The 19,779-nt window shown below is 40.6% G+C and overlaps 1 protein-coding gene across 1 annotated transcript in view; it reads right to left on the reverse strand.

Annotated features, from left to right (window-relative positions):
• The window catches only part of prkd1 (protein kinase D1), a 56,696-nt gene extending 37,596 nt beyond the window's left edge, over positions 1 to 19,100 (reverse strand). The window contains exon 1 of the mRNA XM_084742170.1: positions 18,512 to 19,100. Coding sequence (XP_084598296.1) covers positions 18,512 to 18,775 — 264 coding nt within the window. The 5' untranslated portion in view covers positions 18,776 to 19,100. The remainder of the gene's footprint in view (positions 1 to 18,511) is intronic.
• Positions 19,101 to 19,779: the final 679 nt, after the last annotated feature.

The following is a 19,779-nucleotide window of genomic DNA, read 5'->3' on the forward strand; positions in this document are numbered from 1 at the left end:
TCCTTTTCTTCTTTAGATAGAACTTGAGTGAGCTGTGAACCTGATTTGACATTATGTTTGTGCCTGAAAAAGAAATGGTTTTAATTGACAATATTAAAAATTTAAATCTCAAAGAGTTTTCTCAAAGTTTATCTAAAGAAGAAAAGTAATTTATTTCATCAAAAGATTAGTGCTTGGTAAAACTTTTTCAAAACTTAAAACTAAAAAAATCTATTGTATGTTGCCTTGTATTTGGAATTTTTTGGGAGTTTTTCTCAACTTTTTCAATTTTACAGTGTACATCTGCTCAGGAGTGATGGTATAATTGAGCTCTATAAGCTGTGTGTTTATGCAAATCATTTTGTTACATGTATGCACATCAGTGCAGGTTTGTTTCCTGAAGGTTTTCAAACTGCTGTGCCTGCATCCCTCTCAGTGTTGTTTTCAAGATTAAAAAGTGTGAATAGTGATCCCACAGTAGCACAGTTCTGTACAATTGCTTACACCTGAAATTAAAAATAACACAGTTAGTGAAACCTGACACTCAAGGAGCAAAACATCAGCCCACATCTGCACATTATCAGCCTTACACTTTTTGCAAAACACTGCACACGGTGTTTTGCAAATCGCTAAATGCAGGTGTCTACATTAGACTCAGAAATCTAACCAAAATACCTCACCTACATCTGACTGATGCTGCTTCATTGTAAACCCACCAATCAGACGTAAACGCTGTAACAATGTTGGACACTGAGAAGAGCATAAGTGAAAAAAAACTTAAAAAAAAAAATCGCTCCTTTTGGTATCAACGTTCCATGTTTGAAACAGCGTTCTGCACGCTGTCATGTGACTCATTTTGTCAAAACACTACCCACAATTTATACAACCACACACACAAGTAGCAGAACACCTCGGATCATTCAAAACTATATAATAATTAGATAATACCACACACACAGTTCATACGAACTGATTTTGTTTGAACCAGTTAGACACTGATGTGCTCATTCTAAAACATGTTTAAAATTTCTACTTTTTTCCATGAAAAAAAGTTTGTTTGTTTTTTTAGTGATGTTGTCAGAGTAAAATACATGAATATATGGATCAAACATGACACAGAAAACAGTCCTGCACACTGATGAAAATAATTATATCTCTCTACAGGTCAATATAACCATGCACCTGCAACGTTTGCATTTTGCACTGAAAATCAGAACACAACATTATTAATAGCACATAAACACAACAACAACATTTGTGGAGATGAAAAAGAAAGCATGAACTCTCTCACTCAGGCTCTGACCTACAATATGCTGATTTTAGAGAAAAGTGGTTTTTCACCTGTGCTCATGTCCAAATGTTTAAACAGCAGATCTGCTGAAGTTGAGCTGAACTCTCTGTCCAGACTCTCTTGAATCGCATCTGATAAATTTGGTCCTTTGTGGTCCTTTGTGTTGAAGACAGGTGCAGTCACAGTCCTCACGGACCTAACGGCCATGTTTGATCGATTGTTTGAACAGTGTTGTTTTTTTAAAGGCAGTGCTTTGAAATGGTAAAGAAGTTACATCATGTCAGATTTCTGTGTCTAATGTAGAGAAAAGTGTGTAGTGATTTGCAGAAAGCGTGAGGCTGAGAATGTGCAGATCTGGGCTGAGCATTTGTTTTCACTAACTGTGCCTTATTTTTAATTTTAGTGTGTAAGCAATCGTAAAAAACTGGAAGCCCACTGACCAGATCCAGCTAGCTGAAGATATGAGGATTAGGGTTTTTGTAATCGATGCTTTATGTATTTTTGTTTTGTTTATTCTTTTGTTATTCTGTTATTATTCTTATGAACCATGTGCGTGTCATAAGGTGACAAAGTCTGGTTTTTCACAAATTATTGAATAGTTTTGAATGATGTGTTTAATTTTGCAAAAGGTCTGAAGTGTTCTGCTACTTGTGTGTGTGGTTTTATGAATCATGTGTAGAATCATGAGCCTTGAATCATCACTGTACCAGACGCCTCCTCTTTGTCCTGCTCATACCTGTCTGTCATCATGTGACGAATATCAATAATGCTGTTGATCACTTATTTCTTCGTGAACTCTTTGACACAGCAAAGAGCATAAATCTACACATCAGAATCATCAAAGTGCTGCACAAACCTCCGTCAGTCACCAGAATCTGACTTCCCCAAGCTGGTCCTGATGATGCAGGATGACAATCACCAAAACTGTGCAATCAGTGAGCTACTTTTCAGTCTGTATAACTTCACGCTCACTTGTAAAAAGTCAGCGTGTTTATGTTTACATGCTATTCAAGACTTTTGTTACACATCTCTGTGGGATCTTTTCATGACTGATTATCTATTATCACTACTTTTTACAGTGGTATAAGCACCTCTAAGAAATGATTTTCTCCTTGATACTGCACATCATTGCGATGGTTTTGACCGGATGTTTCAGTCATGTGATATTCAAGGTGTTCGGGTGACTAGCTGATTGATTTTTGTACTTTTTAAGTTACTATGGAGCTTTGCATAAGTGTTTTGTATTGTATTGACATATTGATCACGTGACCTGTAAGGTGACCACTGGATGTACATATGGAGGTGTGTCTCCTCACTTGTCACATGTGGTGGTATACCTTTAAAAATGCTATAAGGAGCAGCTTCTGGTGTGCGAACTCAATTTTATAGTTTTAAGAAGTCAGTGTGAACACAGTCTGACATCGCAGCGTCCACCATCTACATTTTCAAAGTCCCCAGGAAACAAGAACAACCTCTGAGCTGCACCTGGGGCGCTAATAATATCAACATAAACAAGCTAACAGCTGTTAGCTTTTGCAGCGATGTAGTCATTTTAATACCAGAACTCACTTCCCGACGTGGAGATGTTCCACCAAGACAAGTTCCCCCTTGGCAGTATTTTGCGGTAGCACCATCACCATTTAGAGATATTTGCTGAGCAACAAGTTGACAAGTTCAGATCTAAACAAAAGCAGTCAGCTGTGCATCTGCTCTGAACCAGGACTGCAACACCCACAGTGCCTTGCAGGGCAGTCAGGTGAGCTGCAGTTCAATATACGGTATCGTACATTCAGTACAGAAAGAACTGAATTGAATCAAATTGAATAAAAGGGGACGAAGAGGAGGAGGAGGAGGAGAGGAGAGGAGCAGCCTTGAGTTCTCGCTGCCATGACAACAAGACTAGCACTGCTGCTATGGTGACACAGCACACACACATGCATAAAGATGTATCTATGAAGTGTATTGTTGTTGAGGATCTTATTGAGAGGCAGAGAGAGAGAGAGGGAGAGAGGTGGAGGCCTAATGAGTGAGAACATGAAAGGTGAAGAGTCTCCTCCTCTTCCTCTTCCTCTTCCTCCACATCATTGTTCCAGTCTGGTCTTCCTAACGTTCAGCATCCCCTCCCCCCCCCCCCCCCCGCTCCTTCTCCTCCTCCTTTTTAGCTTCTATCTTTTCCGTTCTCCTCATCAACAAGTAGCTCCATCTCTAAAACCAGCTCATTAAACAAACCAGTTACATCATGTAACATGTTACATCATACAGACGGGTGCTAACGACATCATGTTGAGTTTTTATGAGTGATTTTCCTGCCTGTTCTTCTTCCCAGGTTGTAAACACCAACATTTTGCTCTTTAGCGACTCATACAGATGCACAAGGTACCTGTCTGTGGCTGAAAGACACAGACAAGGCTTTGGACAGAGAATAAAGCAGATGTTCTCATGTTTTCTCTCAGCCAAGGACCCCTTGGAAGATAAAAAGAAAATACAGTGGGGACCCCGTAATGTTTGCCCCTTGGAACAATTTGGCAGCCACAACACAGCAAGAGAAATGTATTAAAAAGACGTGTATTAAAGATATTCTCACCATGTCCACAAAGAAAACCCGTAGTAGCAAAAGAGTGTTACTGTGTCTCAGTTCAGATACTTCCATTAGTACACTGTCATGCAGTTCACTTTGCACACTACACAAGTGAGTGAGTGTGAAAACTTCAACAGGGTAATTCTGTCTCAAATTGAGGACAGCAGTTGTGTCCTTACTGGAAATGCAGATTGAAGCTTCTTCTTCTTCTTTGCGGGTGAACTGAAGCCACACAGAGCTTTACTGCCACCCGCCAAAAGATCTGCCAGCTTCTTTATTTATTCGTGTTCAATTTCATCTCATTTTACTTGAACATCCCTTTACTTCCCTTTAATTGTTTTGTCCTAAACCCACCCAAACTCCAACCATTTCCCAACATTAATCGTTTTACAAAAAGGCTTTCTAGCAGAGTCTCATACTGTTGCTAACAGTATGAGATCACTTACAGCAACATTTACAGCTAACATCATTTTGTTTGCCATTTTTCTGTTTCTGATTTTCATAGATGTAGCTGACAAGCTGTAAGGCTGCGACGGCATGGATTTTTTTCTTACTGCAACCGAGGGAGAGTGAGCAGCTGCTCACAGTGAAGCAGAAACTTAAAGTTAACACAAAGTTGTCAGTGTGGCAGTAAATGTACAGTTCAGGTTACAGTGTGTCAGTTAATAAACACTGCAGCTTCTTAAGTCTCATCTGTTATTTCCCAACTGGTGAAACAGTGACAGGCTTACTCACCATACTGTGAGAGCACTACTCATTATACAATCTATGTCTAAAACCACAAACTTAACTTTTCTTTTGTGTTCAAATTCAGCAAATCAGATGCTATGTTGGTAGGTATATTCTGAAGTTTAGACAGAGCCAAGCCAGCTGTTTCCCACTGCTTCCAGTCTTTATGCTAAGCTAGGCTAACCACAACCTGACCCCAGCTCTGTACTGAACACATAGACATGAGACTGAGTCCATCTGAATGTCTCACTCTCAGGGAAAACAAATGAATTGGACTATTCAGTGTTTTCACTGTTCAGAAAAGTGTTACGTGTCAAAGTGATTATTCAGACTTTATTTAATCAGGTTTGTCTCATTGAGATCAAGACTGAGTCCTGCAGGGAGACCTGGCATAAGAAGAAGAGGAAGAAGAAGAGGAGGTTGTAAGATAAGTGTGAGCGGAGCTTAGTTCAGCCAACAGAGCTGTAAACAAGAAATCAATACGCACACACACACACACACACACACACACACATACACACACATACACACACACACACACACACACACACACACACACACACACACACACACACACACACACACAGTTGACCTACTAACAGAGCTCACACACAGTCCAGTCCTGCTCTCTGACCAGACCACTTCATCACCAGTATGTTACTGGTCACACTTGTTATCTCAGCTATTAAAGTTGCTTCCATTTCAGTTATTATGTGATTTTGCTGTTTAAAAGGTTAGTTCAGATTCTCTCAAGACACACAATAACACAAACTAACTAACCAATCTGAGGCAGCAGCAGACCAGTAAGTCCTGCGTCCTGTCAGGTAAAATGACTGTTTTTGTTAAAATAGTTTGAGTGAGAGAGAGTGATACTTGGATTATATAACTTCAGTTTCCCATCAGAAAGGTCCGTCTGTCAGCGAGGTAAAGTGGTGAAAATATTCTAAATATAGTGTGCACTTAAACTGATTTTTCTGCTGACCCTGTCTACAGCAGGACATCGCTCAGCTTCCTACACCGGTACTCCTGCTGCCTCTCCAAACTGAGGGCACGTCAGCCACTACCTACTGTACTGGACTGACGATGGATGAGTAACTCACACAGCCCCACTTGAGAAGTCAAAAGGCCTGCTGTAAAAAGGTCTATTAAACCCAGCACAGTTGTAGATTTAATGTGTGAGACACTTGTTAGATTTACAGCGTCAGTGCCTGTTCACAGCTGTGTGTGTGTGTGTGTGTGTGTGTGTGTGTGTGTGTGTGTGTGTGTGTGTGTGTGTGTGTGTGTGTCACTTATTTACAGGATCAGTGGTTCTGCCTGTAAAGTGCAGTGAAGATAAACGCAGGAATACGTTGTTACTGAGGCTGCAAACCTCTTTTCCAAACTGAACTGCCCGCTAAAGACGACGTCTCAGACTGACCACAAGTTTTTGTTTTTTTTTTCAGACTGACTTTTAAAAAGACAGTGAGACAGAAGCCGAATCCTCAGACCGCAGCTTCAACGTGAAAATCATCCAGACTGGAGTTGTGAGGTTTGTTTTTTCACACAACAACTCTGATGATGTACTGGCCCTCACTTACAACACCTAATGGGGATGAGAGAGGGCTATCACCATGACGACAGGGCATGCTGCGTGATGCCATTTATAAAGGTGTGTGTTTGTGTGTGTGTGTGTTTGTGTGTGTGTGTGTGATCATTATTTAGTGACATCAGCAGCGACAGCAGCAGCAGATTCAGTGATATCTGAGTGAATGAACACGTGTGTATGAGCTTTACAGGCTGACAGAAAGACAAAGGTGTGTATCCTCTGTGTTCATACACTGATAAACTATCATAAAGCTCAGTTTATATAGAGCACAGAATTAGGTAGAGATTGAAACATGTCCCTTCCAATATCAAGGGGCTACTTAACCAGACTACTGATTTATCACTATTTTTTTTACTGATTTTGATTCACTATGTGACAAAGCACCTGTGCCAATAATAAATACAAAACAATGCATTTAAAAGTATTGAGATATTGTGCACACCCCCTCAGAGATCGCACACTCTCCTGGTGTTCTAGTGGTGACAAAATGTTAAAAAATATACACAGGAGGAGTTTGGATTAAACTGAAGCTCCCTGCACTCTCTGGAGAAAACATTACACCAAACTCCCTTTAAGGAATCTGACATTAAAAATTCCTTACATGTCTGTAAAAACACAAATCTTTAGAAACACGAGATTAAAGGCGTCACGTCTACAGTCTTCTTGTCAATTCCATAAAGACAAATTGTATTTCTGTATAAACTCTACACCTGCTCTTTGCTGCAAAAATAGTTAAGTAAACTTGGTGCCTGGTGGAACCTTGGTCAAGTTTCTTCATATATGCTGAAAAGAACACTTGACATATTGCTGTGGGACAAGTGAAACAGACTTAGGCCGAACATATTCTTGCTTTTTACCTTGCGTTTGCAGTCACATGTACACATTTTAGAGGACGTGCACAACCTTTGCTCCAAACAGATTCAGAAAACATGAGGCAGCCGTGATGCAAATGCATGTCCATCGTTAAAAGCAAGTCTCTGGCCACATAGTCACATCTTAAGTTAGCTAATGTTAGAGAAAAACTAGCTAACTGGGTTGTTTACTAATCATTTATGTAGAATAGTATGCCTGTTCCATCTGCAAATTTGCTGAGGCCAAATCAGTCAAATGTTGATGACGGTTCCAAAAGATACAGAAAGGGTGTGTGTGTAACCGTTCATTTAACTACCCGCTTTCCTGCTTCCTGTTTGGTACTGGAGGGACCGTCAGATAATATTAAACATGTTTGATTTTATCGGAAATTCAAGACCAAAAAAAGACTGATTCAGGACAGCTGGGACCGTGTCACTGGTGTGTTTTTGGACAACAATAGAACTCTATGGCACAGAAGAAGAAGATATGACAGAGTGTGATATACACACACAATACTTTTCAGTGCTGGTTTGAGTCTGAAGATGTCGAGAGGAAAAATATAGAATATCAGGTGACTTGAAAGGAATAAAAGGAGGAGATGAAGAGAGGGAAAATGAGATGAAGAGAAAGATGAAGAGACATGAATGGATGAAAAAGTGAGGAGATGAAAGAGAGAGAACAATGACAGAAAGCACACACATACACACACACACACACACACACACACACACACACACACACACACACACACACACACACACATCTGTTCTCTTCTGCTTCATTCAGTGTGTGTGTGTGTGTGTGTGTGTGTGTGTGTGTGTGTGTGCCTGTCTCATAATGGCCCTCAGAAGGACACTTCACAGCCGCAATCATCATCAGTTGCCAGGCAACAAGGAGAAACTGCTACCGACAGAAACACAGTACACACACACGGCTTTATTATACTGTTACACAGTGGCAGAGGTGTGTGTGTGTGTGTTTGTGTGTGTGTGTGTGCGCATGTGTGTGAGGAAACAGGGATGTTCAGTGACACTCAGAGTGTTGGACAGTGTTTGTGTCATTACTGAGAGGAAAAAAAAAGTCTTTCTTTACCTCCAGAGAGCTGAAGCCCAGAAAATAAAACTAATATTATCTCACAGAGGTTTCTTTCTTTCATCAGTGTTTATTCTGCACCTGTTCCACATTTAATCTTTTAAAAACATTATTTTTATTCAAATTCAGGTATTTGTCAGTTTTAGTCTAGTTTTAATCTTTGTTGTTTACCGTTACCATGGTTACAGGTGTTGTTCTTGTTGATGGCAAGGTTAACAGGAGAGACTCTGCTCACCACAGTGTCCTGTTGTCACTGTAAACACGATGAACTGCTCTTTCCTGCCCTTTCCCCTCAATTATTAGGCAAATAAGACAACTTTAGAGTTTGAAATAGTCTGCAGTGCATTCGCTAAAGTCCAATTATGCACGCAGGTCATACGCCAATCCTTCCTATTTAAAAAACTGTCACGTGATGTAGGATAAGGAGTGAGAGGGTCCACGTATGGACAAGGTGGGCTGGTTGGATGGGTCCTCAGTCCTGCACCTGGTTAGGTACTAGCTTTTGACCCGACAGCTGATGCACAAAAACACTATGTAAAATATACTCACTAAATTCTGGCTAAGGCAGGCAGCTGGCGAGAACCATAATATAACAAATATGATACAATAACATCTTTTTCCCTGGTGAAATCAAAAATGAAAATGATTGTGCAGGATTTTAAACAGCTGAGAAACACGAGGACGTCACAGTTTGCTTTGACGGCTGGTGAAGATGGATGACATGAAGGATGGAAAGGATGCAGTGCAAATGGAAGGAAAAATAACAACACCAAACTGTGGACAATACATTGACAAAGGCAAAGTCAGACATTTGGGAGGATTGTGCTGCTCTCAAAGACTGTGACAATAACAGTGTCAGTCACTTTGATGCTTGTAAAAAGTTTCAAAAAGTATTAGCTTTTGATAGCTGCAAGCTAGGCCCCTCATCGCTATGGAAACACATCAACAGCTGCAGGAGCACAGGTGCTGCGCCAATTCAGGACACAAGTGACTGTGTGTGTTTAATTACAGGTGAGTTGTTGGTGCAGATTTGACTTTGAGAAAATTGTGGGTCAGTTCTGCATCTCAGCTTTGCAGGTGTGGGCAAGGGTGGGTTATCAAAGCTGGACCAGTGCAGGACTCTGGACAGGACTCGACTTTTTGCAGACCTTTTTATTTTCAAAGAGTTAACTGCATTAATTAATGAATGAATCATTTTGAAAGCATCATAAAGTCTCCTGCCTGTATGAGAATAACAAAATGAGGGGGAGGTAGAGTGTTTCGCTGTGTGTTGTTATTATCGTTGTGTCTCCAGCAGTGGAGCGCAGCCTCTCTGCTGCACCGTGAGCTCTGAGGAAAGACATCGAGCTGCATGTTGGACAGCGATGACTTTTCAGAGTTTTAGAGGTGAACAGTCTGAGTAAAGAGTGATTTCACCACAGCAGTGTTTTAAGTTGTGCAATGCCATGATGTGCGTCGCTCAGCTGCTCTTGTTTGTTACAGTTAATCGCTGCTCCGCTCCTCAAGTCTTTATGTCTCCAGGTGATCGTAAAAAGTATTCACAGTACGCTTCACCTGCGTCTGGTAAATGCAATTCATTAGACACTAAATTAAAACGCAATCACACCCACTGCCTTTTGAGAAGATGAAGTACATCTCTCCTTGTTAAGTGCCGATAACTCTTGCAAGTGTGCGCTCTGTAGACGGTCTGGGTGCTGCACTGCCCTCGCAGCTGAATTCTGCCTTTTTCGGTTCATTAAAAATCAACATTTAGAAAGTCGATTTTGAGAATCTTCTTCGTCCGCATTGCAATGCATCTAAGAATCGAGTATTTCCCCCACCCCTACTATATGCTCCCTAGAGAAGCAAAGGGCTTAAGTAAGTAATAGCTGCTGTTTGCTTAGTCCAACATATCAACTTTAAAAGATGGTGACGTGTCAGTGTTGTTTCTGCTGAAAACAAGTGAACAAAATCAGTTATTACAGATTTAATGACTTCTACAACCCAAACAGAGTCCAAGATTTGTCCCAAAACAGCCACAAATCTCTGCACAGCAACCGCACTCTTTCCAAACCACCAGCCTTATCTGAGCAAACAAGAAGGCAGCGACAGAACCCAAACACTTCAGTCACAGCTCTGATTAGACCTCCGATAAATATTTAGAGGAAGAGAAACTTTTGCAGAGAAAACAGTTTGGTCGAGTTTCTGAAAACCTTTAATAACATTTATAAAAAGCCATTTCAAACACACCTGCTTTCACACACACACACACACACACACACACACATTTCCTCTTGTTAATCAGTTCATTTGGTGCCATTTGAAGTGTTAAGTGCTGCATGTTTCGAGCGGTGTCACACAGGTTTGGTGTGTGAACAGGTGCTGAGGTGACCTGCTGTACTTTATGTTCCTCTGTAGAATATCAAACACCCTGCTAATAAACACTTTAAACAACAACCTGTGTGTGTGTATGTGTGTCGCATGGTGTCAACCCGTTACCATCTTGGCTCTCGGGTTTCAGGTACGTGTGTGTGTGTGTGTGTGTGTGTGTTGTGTTCAGGTGTAAAAGTCTCACTGTGGGGAAATGAGGTGATTTTCACCTGAAATGAGACGATTAGTGAATCTGAGCACAGATAATGGACACATCACATCCTGAATATGTGTGTATGTGTGTGCGTGAGTGTGCAAGAGAGAACGTGACCACACTAATCTCCATAAATTTGCCTTTTTTCATGTTTATTTTAGGCTTGTATTCACACTAAGCAGGTGTTTTCTACCATTTTCTAATTTGCTCTCTAGAGCGAGTAAATCTGACATTCTGGTTTCATGTTGTTGCACAGACTTCAGCACAACACCAGTGGGACGGTGTACAGGAAGTGTTACAGAAGACAGAATATTCTTCACTCTGGCTTGTTCTTAGCATCTGGATCTCTCAGTTAATTTTTTATTTCCGTGGGGAGTTATCAACAGATGCAGTCCAAAATGCCTCTGGACCAACCCTTGGCACAAGCTGCAACATGTGATCTAACATGTGATTAATGTTATGAAATGCTGCAGCTCGGTCTACCTTGAGGTTGAGCTCATTACCGTGATCACAATTTTATTTTGAAGGGTCAATGTCACGTTGAAATCAGTGCTACTCAACCCAAGGTATCTTGGGATTGCCAGTAGGAGGCTTACAACATGCTAACAACAACAACCACTGTTTTCACCGTGGAAAAGTGTATAACTAACGAAACTATTCAGTGTTGGATTTATCATTGTGGATTTATTGGACCATGTCTCCAAAAAACGACTGCACCAAGCTGATATTGTAAAGATACAACGCTAGCATTAGCATTAACGTAATGTTAGCTTTTCCTGCTCAGCTTACTTCATCATTTTTCCAGCCGTTTGGAAACAACAGACAAGAGTTTTCTTGGTGTTAAGAAGCTGCAGTTTACAGACCAACACACTGTGACCTGAACTGTACATTTACTGCCACACTGACAACTTTGTGTTAAGTTTTAATTTTGTGATCCACTATGAATAACACTGTCATTTGTCTGCTACTGGTTTGCACTACACACACTTAAATACCACCCTCATTGTTAACGTTATGCTTATGACAGTTTGCTTCAGTTAAGTTCAATAAAACGTAATTATTGGGGCAGCTGCTGTAAACCACCATCCCTCCATGGTCAGAAAAAATCCATACTGTCACAACCCTACTTTAAGATATGACAATGGCCCCATTCCAATCCTGTCATGATCCCGTCACAAGTCCAGCCTGACCCAATCCTAACCTTGTTACGATCTCGTCCTGGTTTCTTTCCAGTACGATTTTGATCTCATCCAGAACCCACCTCGATCCTGGTCCAACCCCATAATGATCCTGTCCTTCAATCTGATCCTGGTCCTGTCACAATCCCACCTCAATTTTCTCCCAGTGTATACCAGAGGAAAAGCTTCATACTGACAAAAGAAATTCAATGATATCTGATAAATCAAAAATATATATTCAGTAATCTTTCCAGGCATATTGCCTTGATGGGTTTGATGTGTCACATGCATGAAAAAAGACTGTGGATTTTGATCAGTGTTGGTTTTGAGAGATCACATTCCTAATGACATCATTGTTATTTGTGTAAATGAGAGAAAAACAAGCTCACATTCACAAACTTCTGACTTGTCTATGTGAGAAAGAGGACATCTATCACATTCATAAGGACATTGACACTGTCTGTGTGTGTTTCCGCATAGTTTAATTGCGAACGCTTGGCAACAGCTTTAGTTCATGAAGTAAAAGCCAGAAAAACAGAGAAACCCCTGCAGAGCGAGCGAACAAAGGCAGAATTCATCTTGTTTCCAACGAGAAGTGACTGAGCCTCAGAGTGAGTCACCACACTGACTAACACTGGAGCAGATCGCTGCTTTCCAGGCTCACATACTGTACGCTTTACACATGGAGGGAAATACTGCTAAACACACTGCAAGCCATCAGAGAAATGTTGTGTGTTCACATGTTTATAGAGGCTTTACAAATATATCTCAAGTCTCAACTGCAACTCTCTCCATCATGGAGGAACAAGGAGGGATTGAATTACGCTGGTACGACCGAGTCAATCAGTGACAAATTTCTAAGAGTGCATCTGGGTGAGAGAGTAAGGGTACAGAAAGAGAGCAAGGTTATTCCCGCAGGGAAATAGCGAGCCAAAAGCAGCGGCTAATGTTCGGTTACCTTTCCAAAACTTGATGCAGACGACACTCAGACACACGTCTAACCTGAGGAAACACCTGGGCCACACAAAAATACATCTAAAAGGTCAAGAGTGCAGCATGTTTGCTGGTCTGAAACAAAAGTCTCCTGCAGGAGCCACAGCTAACATTAGCACACCTGCAGCCTGTGCTTCAACAACAACAAGTTTTTAAGCTTGGCTGAGGTATCAGTGATAAAAAAAAAAGCAAAATGTGACAAGTGAAATGGAAGCAGACTTAGTGAATAAATCATGACACACATGAAATCCATCAAGTTGCCACTGAAAAGCTACAAATACTCACATAAATACACAAAACAACAGAAATGTCAGATTTCCATCATATTTTCTGGATTGTTTTTCATTGTTTGAGGTTTAACTACAGATCTTTTAAGTACAACATCCTGCTGCACCCTCTTCTTCTACAATTATGTAATGGCACCCAGTGGAAAATTAGTGCCACCAGCTGTTTAGGGCTGTCAACTAAAGAAAGTTGTGAGGGATTTTCACACTGCACTTAGCCCCAGGCTAAGGGAGCTGTTCACATCGGCACAATCCTGGAATATTAAAAAGTTGGCTGAGCCCGACTTTAGCCTAGGGCTTGCTGGCTCTGCTCCAGAGCAGGGTTAGTCCTGAGTTTGTGGGGTTGTCTCCCGAAAATCCAATAAACCCGAGGCTAAAAGTGCCGGTGTGAAACAGGGATAAAACATTCTAAAATGTTCCCATCAGTTGGTGCACCAAAAGACATGTAACCAACTTTAATGCAACCAGGAACAGACAATTACATCATATTCAGAAATAGCAATATCCAAATATCTAGTCTCATATCTCTTTATCGATATAATATTGATATTTTGCCCAGCCATGTGACAATTAGTTTGAAACCGAGAGAATGTTGAGTAAATAGTCTGTCACTCCAAAACAAATTAAATCAGGTCTGCATGGCCCACCACCCAAAATAATGGACTAAGAAGTGTTTTTTTCTTTTGAAAGTAACACCAGCAACTGTCCGACCAATGAGAATTAACTTGTAAAAGAGCATATTGATCAACCAATCCTGTTCATCTGAACGAACCATCTCCCAGTATTCATTTAACATGGAAAAGTTAATTAATTTGCATTTTCTTTACCAGGTTTTCTCAAACTTCAGTCAAAATTTGCTCTACATTTGGATGAAATCTTAGTGACTTTCTGTTACATCATGAGTTTTAATATTTAACAATGTTTCAGAAGACGTTCCTCTAACCTCACCTCACCCCAGTTACACAATAAAACAAACAAAAAAACACACACTTGCTTCAGGCTTCATGTTGTTTGCACCACTGAATGTCTCGTCTCAAACCTCCAGTCAAACATCACACTGTCAACAAGGTGACTCACTGTTTTTGCCTCATTGTTTGGAAAAATTATGTCTCGAACAAACGTGTCACTTTTTAAATTCATTATCGGTCTAATTTGCCAGATTTAATGGATCCTGAGACACAGTGCAAACAAAAAAGAAAAACTGATGTGGAAGATGAAAGAATCAAAAGAATTTAAGAATTTCCTGTGTTTTACTGACATTTACGGCTCAACACAGTCAGAGTTAATGCATGAAGGTCCAGGAGGTCACCAAGGTTAAAGCTGTGTCATTGACTGAATGTTAGTGTTACTATAGAGGGTATCGCCTATGGCACTGCACATTATCCATACATGTCAGTTATTGAATGTTCCCCCCTCACAGCACACACACACACGTATGTATATATGTAGGAAAATGTCAGTGACACGTCACAGACTGTCATCACCAGACATCATCATCACAGGGACCGTCTGCATGGGGTTACCAAATGTCAATGTCAATTTCATGCAAAGTCCAAATATCGATTTTTCTCCGATCTGTGACCAAGTCTGTAACGACACCAGGGTTGATATGACACGCGGAGATCAACAGTCACTGACACACCATGGTCAAACTTTACTGTCCTGCAGTGAAGACACCTTTTAGACAGTCTTTCCAAAACCTCCTGATCAGTAGAAATGAACTTGTAGTCACAATCAGACACACAAGAATATGATCTCTTTGTGATCAGTCTGTGTTTGTGATTGATTTGTGTCTCTTTATTTCTCTTATTTTCTTTTGTGGTCAATTTGTGTCTGTGTAAGTGTTTTGAGTCTCTGTGAGGTAGTGTGTGTCACTTTGTGGTGATTGTGAGTTTCTCTGTAGTCGTTTTGGGTCTTTTTATGGTTGCTTTTAGTCTCTTCGTAGTTACATTTCGGCCTTTTTGCATCATTTTGTTGTCGTTTTGAGTGTCTTTGTAGTTGCTTCACTGTGGTTTTCCATCAATTTGTGGTCATTTCACATCACATTGTGGTTGTTTTGACTCCTTTGTGGTCGCTGTAGGCTGTTGGTGATTGATTTGCTTCTCTCTGTGGTCATTTTGTTTGTCTTTGTCGTCTTATTGAGGTTGTTTGCAGTCACTGTGAGTATCTCTGTGGATGCTTTGAATCTTTGTGAGGTTGTGGCATCACTTTGTTTTTTTTTTTGAGTCTCTGTGGATATTTTTCATCTTTTTATGCCCACTTTTCATTGACTTTTAAATATAAATGTTAACAGTGCACTCATACAGAGGATGTGATACTATCAAGCCAATATAATATCACCTCTGACTCCTGTAGGAGGGGGGGGCAGATGCCTTTGACAGACAGATCTTTGGCCCCTGAACAAACCATGTTCTATTCAGAAACATTGAACACAAACTCACACACTGCCTCTATCATACTTATAACCCTGAACGTCACTGACAGCATCAGTCAGTGTAGCTGCATCAAAATTCAAACCACAGGATTAGAAGCAAGACTGGATTAACAGCAAGGGCTTGACACAAAAAACAAGACAATACATCCGCTCTACTTATAATTTTAACCCCATCTGCAGTTTTGTTTAGCAGATACAGTCTGCATCAGGTCATCAGGTGACCGAGGCGCCATACATAGCTCAGCTCAGTCATCTCCATGACAACTGGGCAAACTCCATCCGCTGATGTGCCCCAGGTCTAGACTACACACTGATTCTGAGCACATTTTTAGTGCAGTCACACTGGAAAAGTGACTATAAATGAAGTTGAGGAAATGGGGGAGCAGCTCACAGCTGAACAACAATGTGAATAAACTGTGGGCGGTGGTGACACAGCTCCCAGTCGCTTTGTGAAGTTTAACTGGGAGAAGCTTTCCAGTTGCAGTTTGATTCAAATCTGACGTCACACTTGTTATATAAATTCCTATTAGTGTGAAGTGGTAAAGTGTGGTGATATTTACACATTGAAACAGTACTCTATGATGATTACTCTACAGTACATACTGTATTAAATTTGACTTTTGGTTAATATTTTTTGCTGCCTTCTCTGGGTGGAAGTTTCACCTCTGACCACGCCCATCAGTGATGTCACAGGGTCCAGGAGTACACCTGTACATCACTGCAGCAAAATGAAAAGTTAAACCACAACATTTTCAGTTTAAGTTACTCTTCAAACAAATCTTTTCAAGGTCAAGAATTGATTTTCATTTGTTTTGTATGATGCACTAAAGTACATCACCTGACATGACTGTGCTTTTAAAGGGACAGCACTATTTATCCATCTAGATAGTTTTGGTGTGAGTTCCTGAGTTCTGGAGTTATTGGCTGTAGAAATTTCTGCCTTCTCTCTAGTATAAAAACATTTATACATTTAAAAAATTTAACAGCACTTCATCTTTCTAGAAATCATGACCTCAAGATAATCCAGAGACTTTATTAAGAGCAGTTTCATGAAGGAACTATTTTCTTTCTGTCAAACTACATCTGACAAAAAAACAGTACGTCACCACACAGGAGGAAGTGTGCATCTACTCATAGACGAGAGGCTTGTGCTTGTGATATTGTGGGATGTAAACATTAATGTCTTTCTCCTCAGCTGAGCTGTGACATTAGCCACACTGAACTAGCTAGAGCGGTGATATGGTGCTTTCTCATAAAGGACTATTACAGATCCAAGACAAAAGTGACAGAAAGACTCATATAAAATCGTAAAGTTATGTCTGCCATTTCAGCACCATGGACAGCACCATGGATTTATCAGGACAGAGACGTCACACCACAGACATTTCAGAGCCTCGGTCGGGGCCACAGACTCTAACAGGAAGCGTAGATTAACATCAGCTAAACATCCGTTTGTCTGCCCACCAACAACGCCTCTGCTCCTGAACTCTGCTCCTAAGGGATGGAGGGGCTAACAAAGGGGGTGGTACGCCCTCATACCACCTCAGATCACCAACTGATGTGTAAAGTTATGTAACCTTTTACATTTTTTGAAAACATAATACCAGTTGTTTTTATTTTGTCACTTTATTTTAACGTTTTATGTATATTTTATTCCTTTTCTTAAGTACAAATTCAATATATATAGCTTTGTTATATATAAATAGTTGATTTTACATCATTCTAAGGTCTGTTATTTCTGTATAGCAGACCATTGCTATGAAGAAGTGACTATTGCTATGAAGAACAGATAGTTGCTATGGACGCAGTTCTGATCATATGGTGCGTTCAAACGAGGTTGTGTTCCCGAGAAGAACCCACATGAATGCCCCCCTGTCTGCTATTTATTCTCTGTTTAGCTGGGACGGCTGCTGCATGTACTCAAATGTCGTAGTAGTAGCAATGCAATAATACTGTGGATAATGTACAGTGAGCAGGTCATTATGGCAAATAAACTCCTTCAGGCTGATTTAAAACCCCTCCGTTTCGCGTCAAGCTCTTGCATCACCCTGCTGAAGTTTAATTTTTTGTGTAAACCTTCCCACTGTACATGATCCCACACACATTTTTTCTGTCATAGTTATTTATTATGAATGTTATTATTAAAAAAAAAAAAAACACCAGTCAAATTTAAGGCTACTGTTTCAGTGTCAATGTTATATTGAACAGTAGATTTTGTGACACATCCTGCCTCCAGTATATTTCACAAATGGTAACCATATTTTAGGGATCACTGTAAAAATGTGTTTTATTCTGAATTCTGTGATAGAGATGCAATGATTAATTGCTTATTAATGAACTGTGAAATGAATCGTCAACTATTCTGATAATTGATTAATCGGTTTGAGTCATTTTTTCATTAAAAAAAAAAAGTTAAAAAATTCTCTGATTTCAGCTTCTTAAATGTGAATATTTTTCAGTTTTTTTTCCCTCCTCTTTGGCAGTAAATTGAATATCTTTGGATTTTGAGTTTGTGGGCATCACATTTGGCTTTAGGAACAGATCAACATTTTTCAGCATTTTCTGACATTTTATAGATCAAATAAGTACTAATTGAAAAACATAATCAGCAGATTGATCAACTATGAAAATAATAATTAGTTGCAACCCTATTCTGTAGGTCTATAGTTTATTCTTCATAAATATTCAATTTATTAATTTTGCAATGTTTTAAGAACCTAATATCTTTCTTGCATCAGCTTCAAAAACCCAGAATCAGTCCAGCTCTAACTTGTAGGTCTTGTAGTATGAATATTTAGTTTTATGATAAAAACAAAACTACTGAATCTCCCTTTAATGCACCAACAGTGAACTGCTTTGGGGCTCCTTTAACTTTTGATACTTGAACTTTTGCCACATGATTAAAACTTTTGCAGGAGTTAGACGTCCTGCTGCTCACACGCTTCTGGTTTACCTTCTGGTCCACGATGGAACACGCCACCTCCCGCACCTGACTGAGGCTGAGCTCTGCGGCGTCCAGCAGCACCGGCTCCCGGCTCAGACCGATCTGGAGGTGGAAGGAGATCACACCGCCACCTCCTCCTCCTCCTCCTCCTCCTCCACCACCTCCTCCTGCTCCTCCTCCTCCTCCTCCTCCCCCGGTGCCGATGTTGGTGTTGTTTGTCCCCCCTGAGAATGGGAGCGGGCTGGGCGCGCGGATCAGCGGAGGCGCACTCATATGAGCCTTTTCCCCGGTGCTTTCAAACCTGCCAGGAAACAATTAGGAGTCACGACGAGAAGTGACCGCACCGGTGATTAAATTAACGGCGACGGGTCCAGGTGGAGCAGCCGGAGGAGGTGCGGGATGCTCGGACGCGCGGAAACTCCCCAAAGCGACAGAAAAGCGCAAAAACAAGAGTTTCCGACAGAAACGACGACTGACTATGAACGAACTGTGACAAAAACTGAGAGAAAGAGCGCAGAAGAGCCGCGAGAAGACAAACAGAGACAGGACGAGAGTACAGAGGGAATTAGAAGACACATAATGACTACATGACTGGACCAGAGAGCAGCGTGGATACCGCTGATGCGGGTGACAGAGCCATGGACGTCAACAGTGGCTGGAGAGGAGGAGGAGGAGGGAGGAGAGGAGAGAGGGAAAGCGCCCGGACTGATGGATGGATGATGGATGGATGGATGGTGGGAGAGATGGAGCTGAGGAGGCACAGCTGGGTTTTATTTGACGTCTTGAATCAATTTGAAAAAGAGAGTTTCACCTTTAAGGTGGTTTTAGGTGGTTTTGCCTCAAATAAACTGCAGATCTTCGAGAGAGAAACTTATGAATTCTAATTTTGGGTCTAAATTTTTATTTATGGCGGAACAAGTAATCACAGTATCCAAATTAGGGCTGCACAACTGATCACTATTGCAATAATTGCAATATCCAAATGGCAGAAAAGGAAAAAAGTGTGAGAAAACAACATTATAATGAGTTACTGTAGTGCTGCAGAGATGACCTGACCTAAAAATCTTCTTCTCCAGATGTAAGAAAATATTTTTGTTTGGTACAGACTCCAGCAAATGTCACATTTTAATCTATTTTTTCAGTGAAAATGAAAATTATGATGGAGAAATGATCATTGCCACTAATCACAATTGCAATATCTGTCAAAATAATCGCAGTATGATTTTTTCTTACCATATTTTGCACCCCTAAAGAAAAAATGAAGTTATAAAAGTCCC

This window comes from Lutjanus erythropterus, chromosome 18, assembly GCF_056507025.1.
Source record: "Lutjanus erythropterus isolate fLutEry1 chromosome 18, fLutEry1.hap2, whole genome shotgun sequence".
In the NCBI taxonomy this organism is placed as follows: Eukaryota; Metazoa; Chordata; class Actinopteri; order Lutjaniformes; family Lutjanidae; genus Lutjanus; species Lutjanus erythropterus.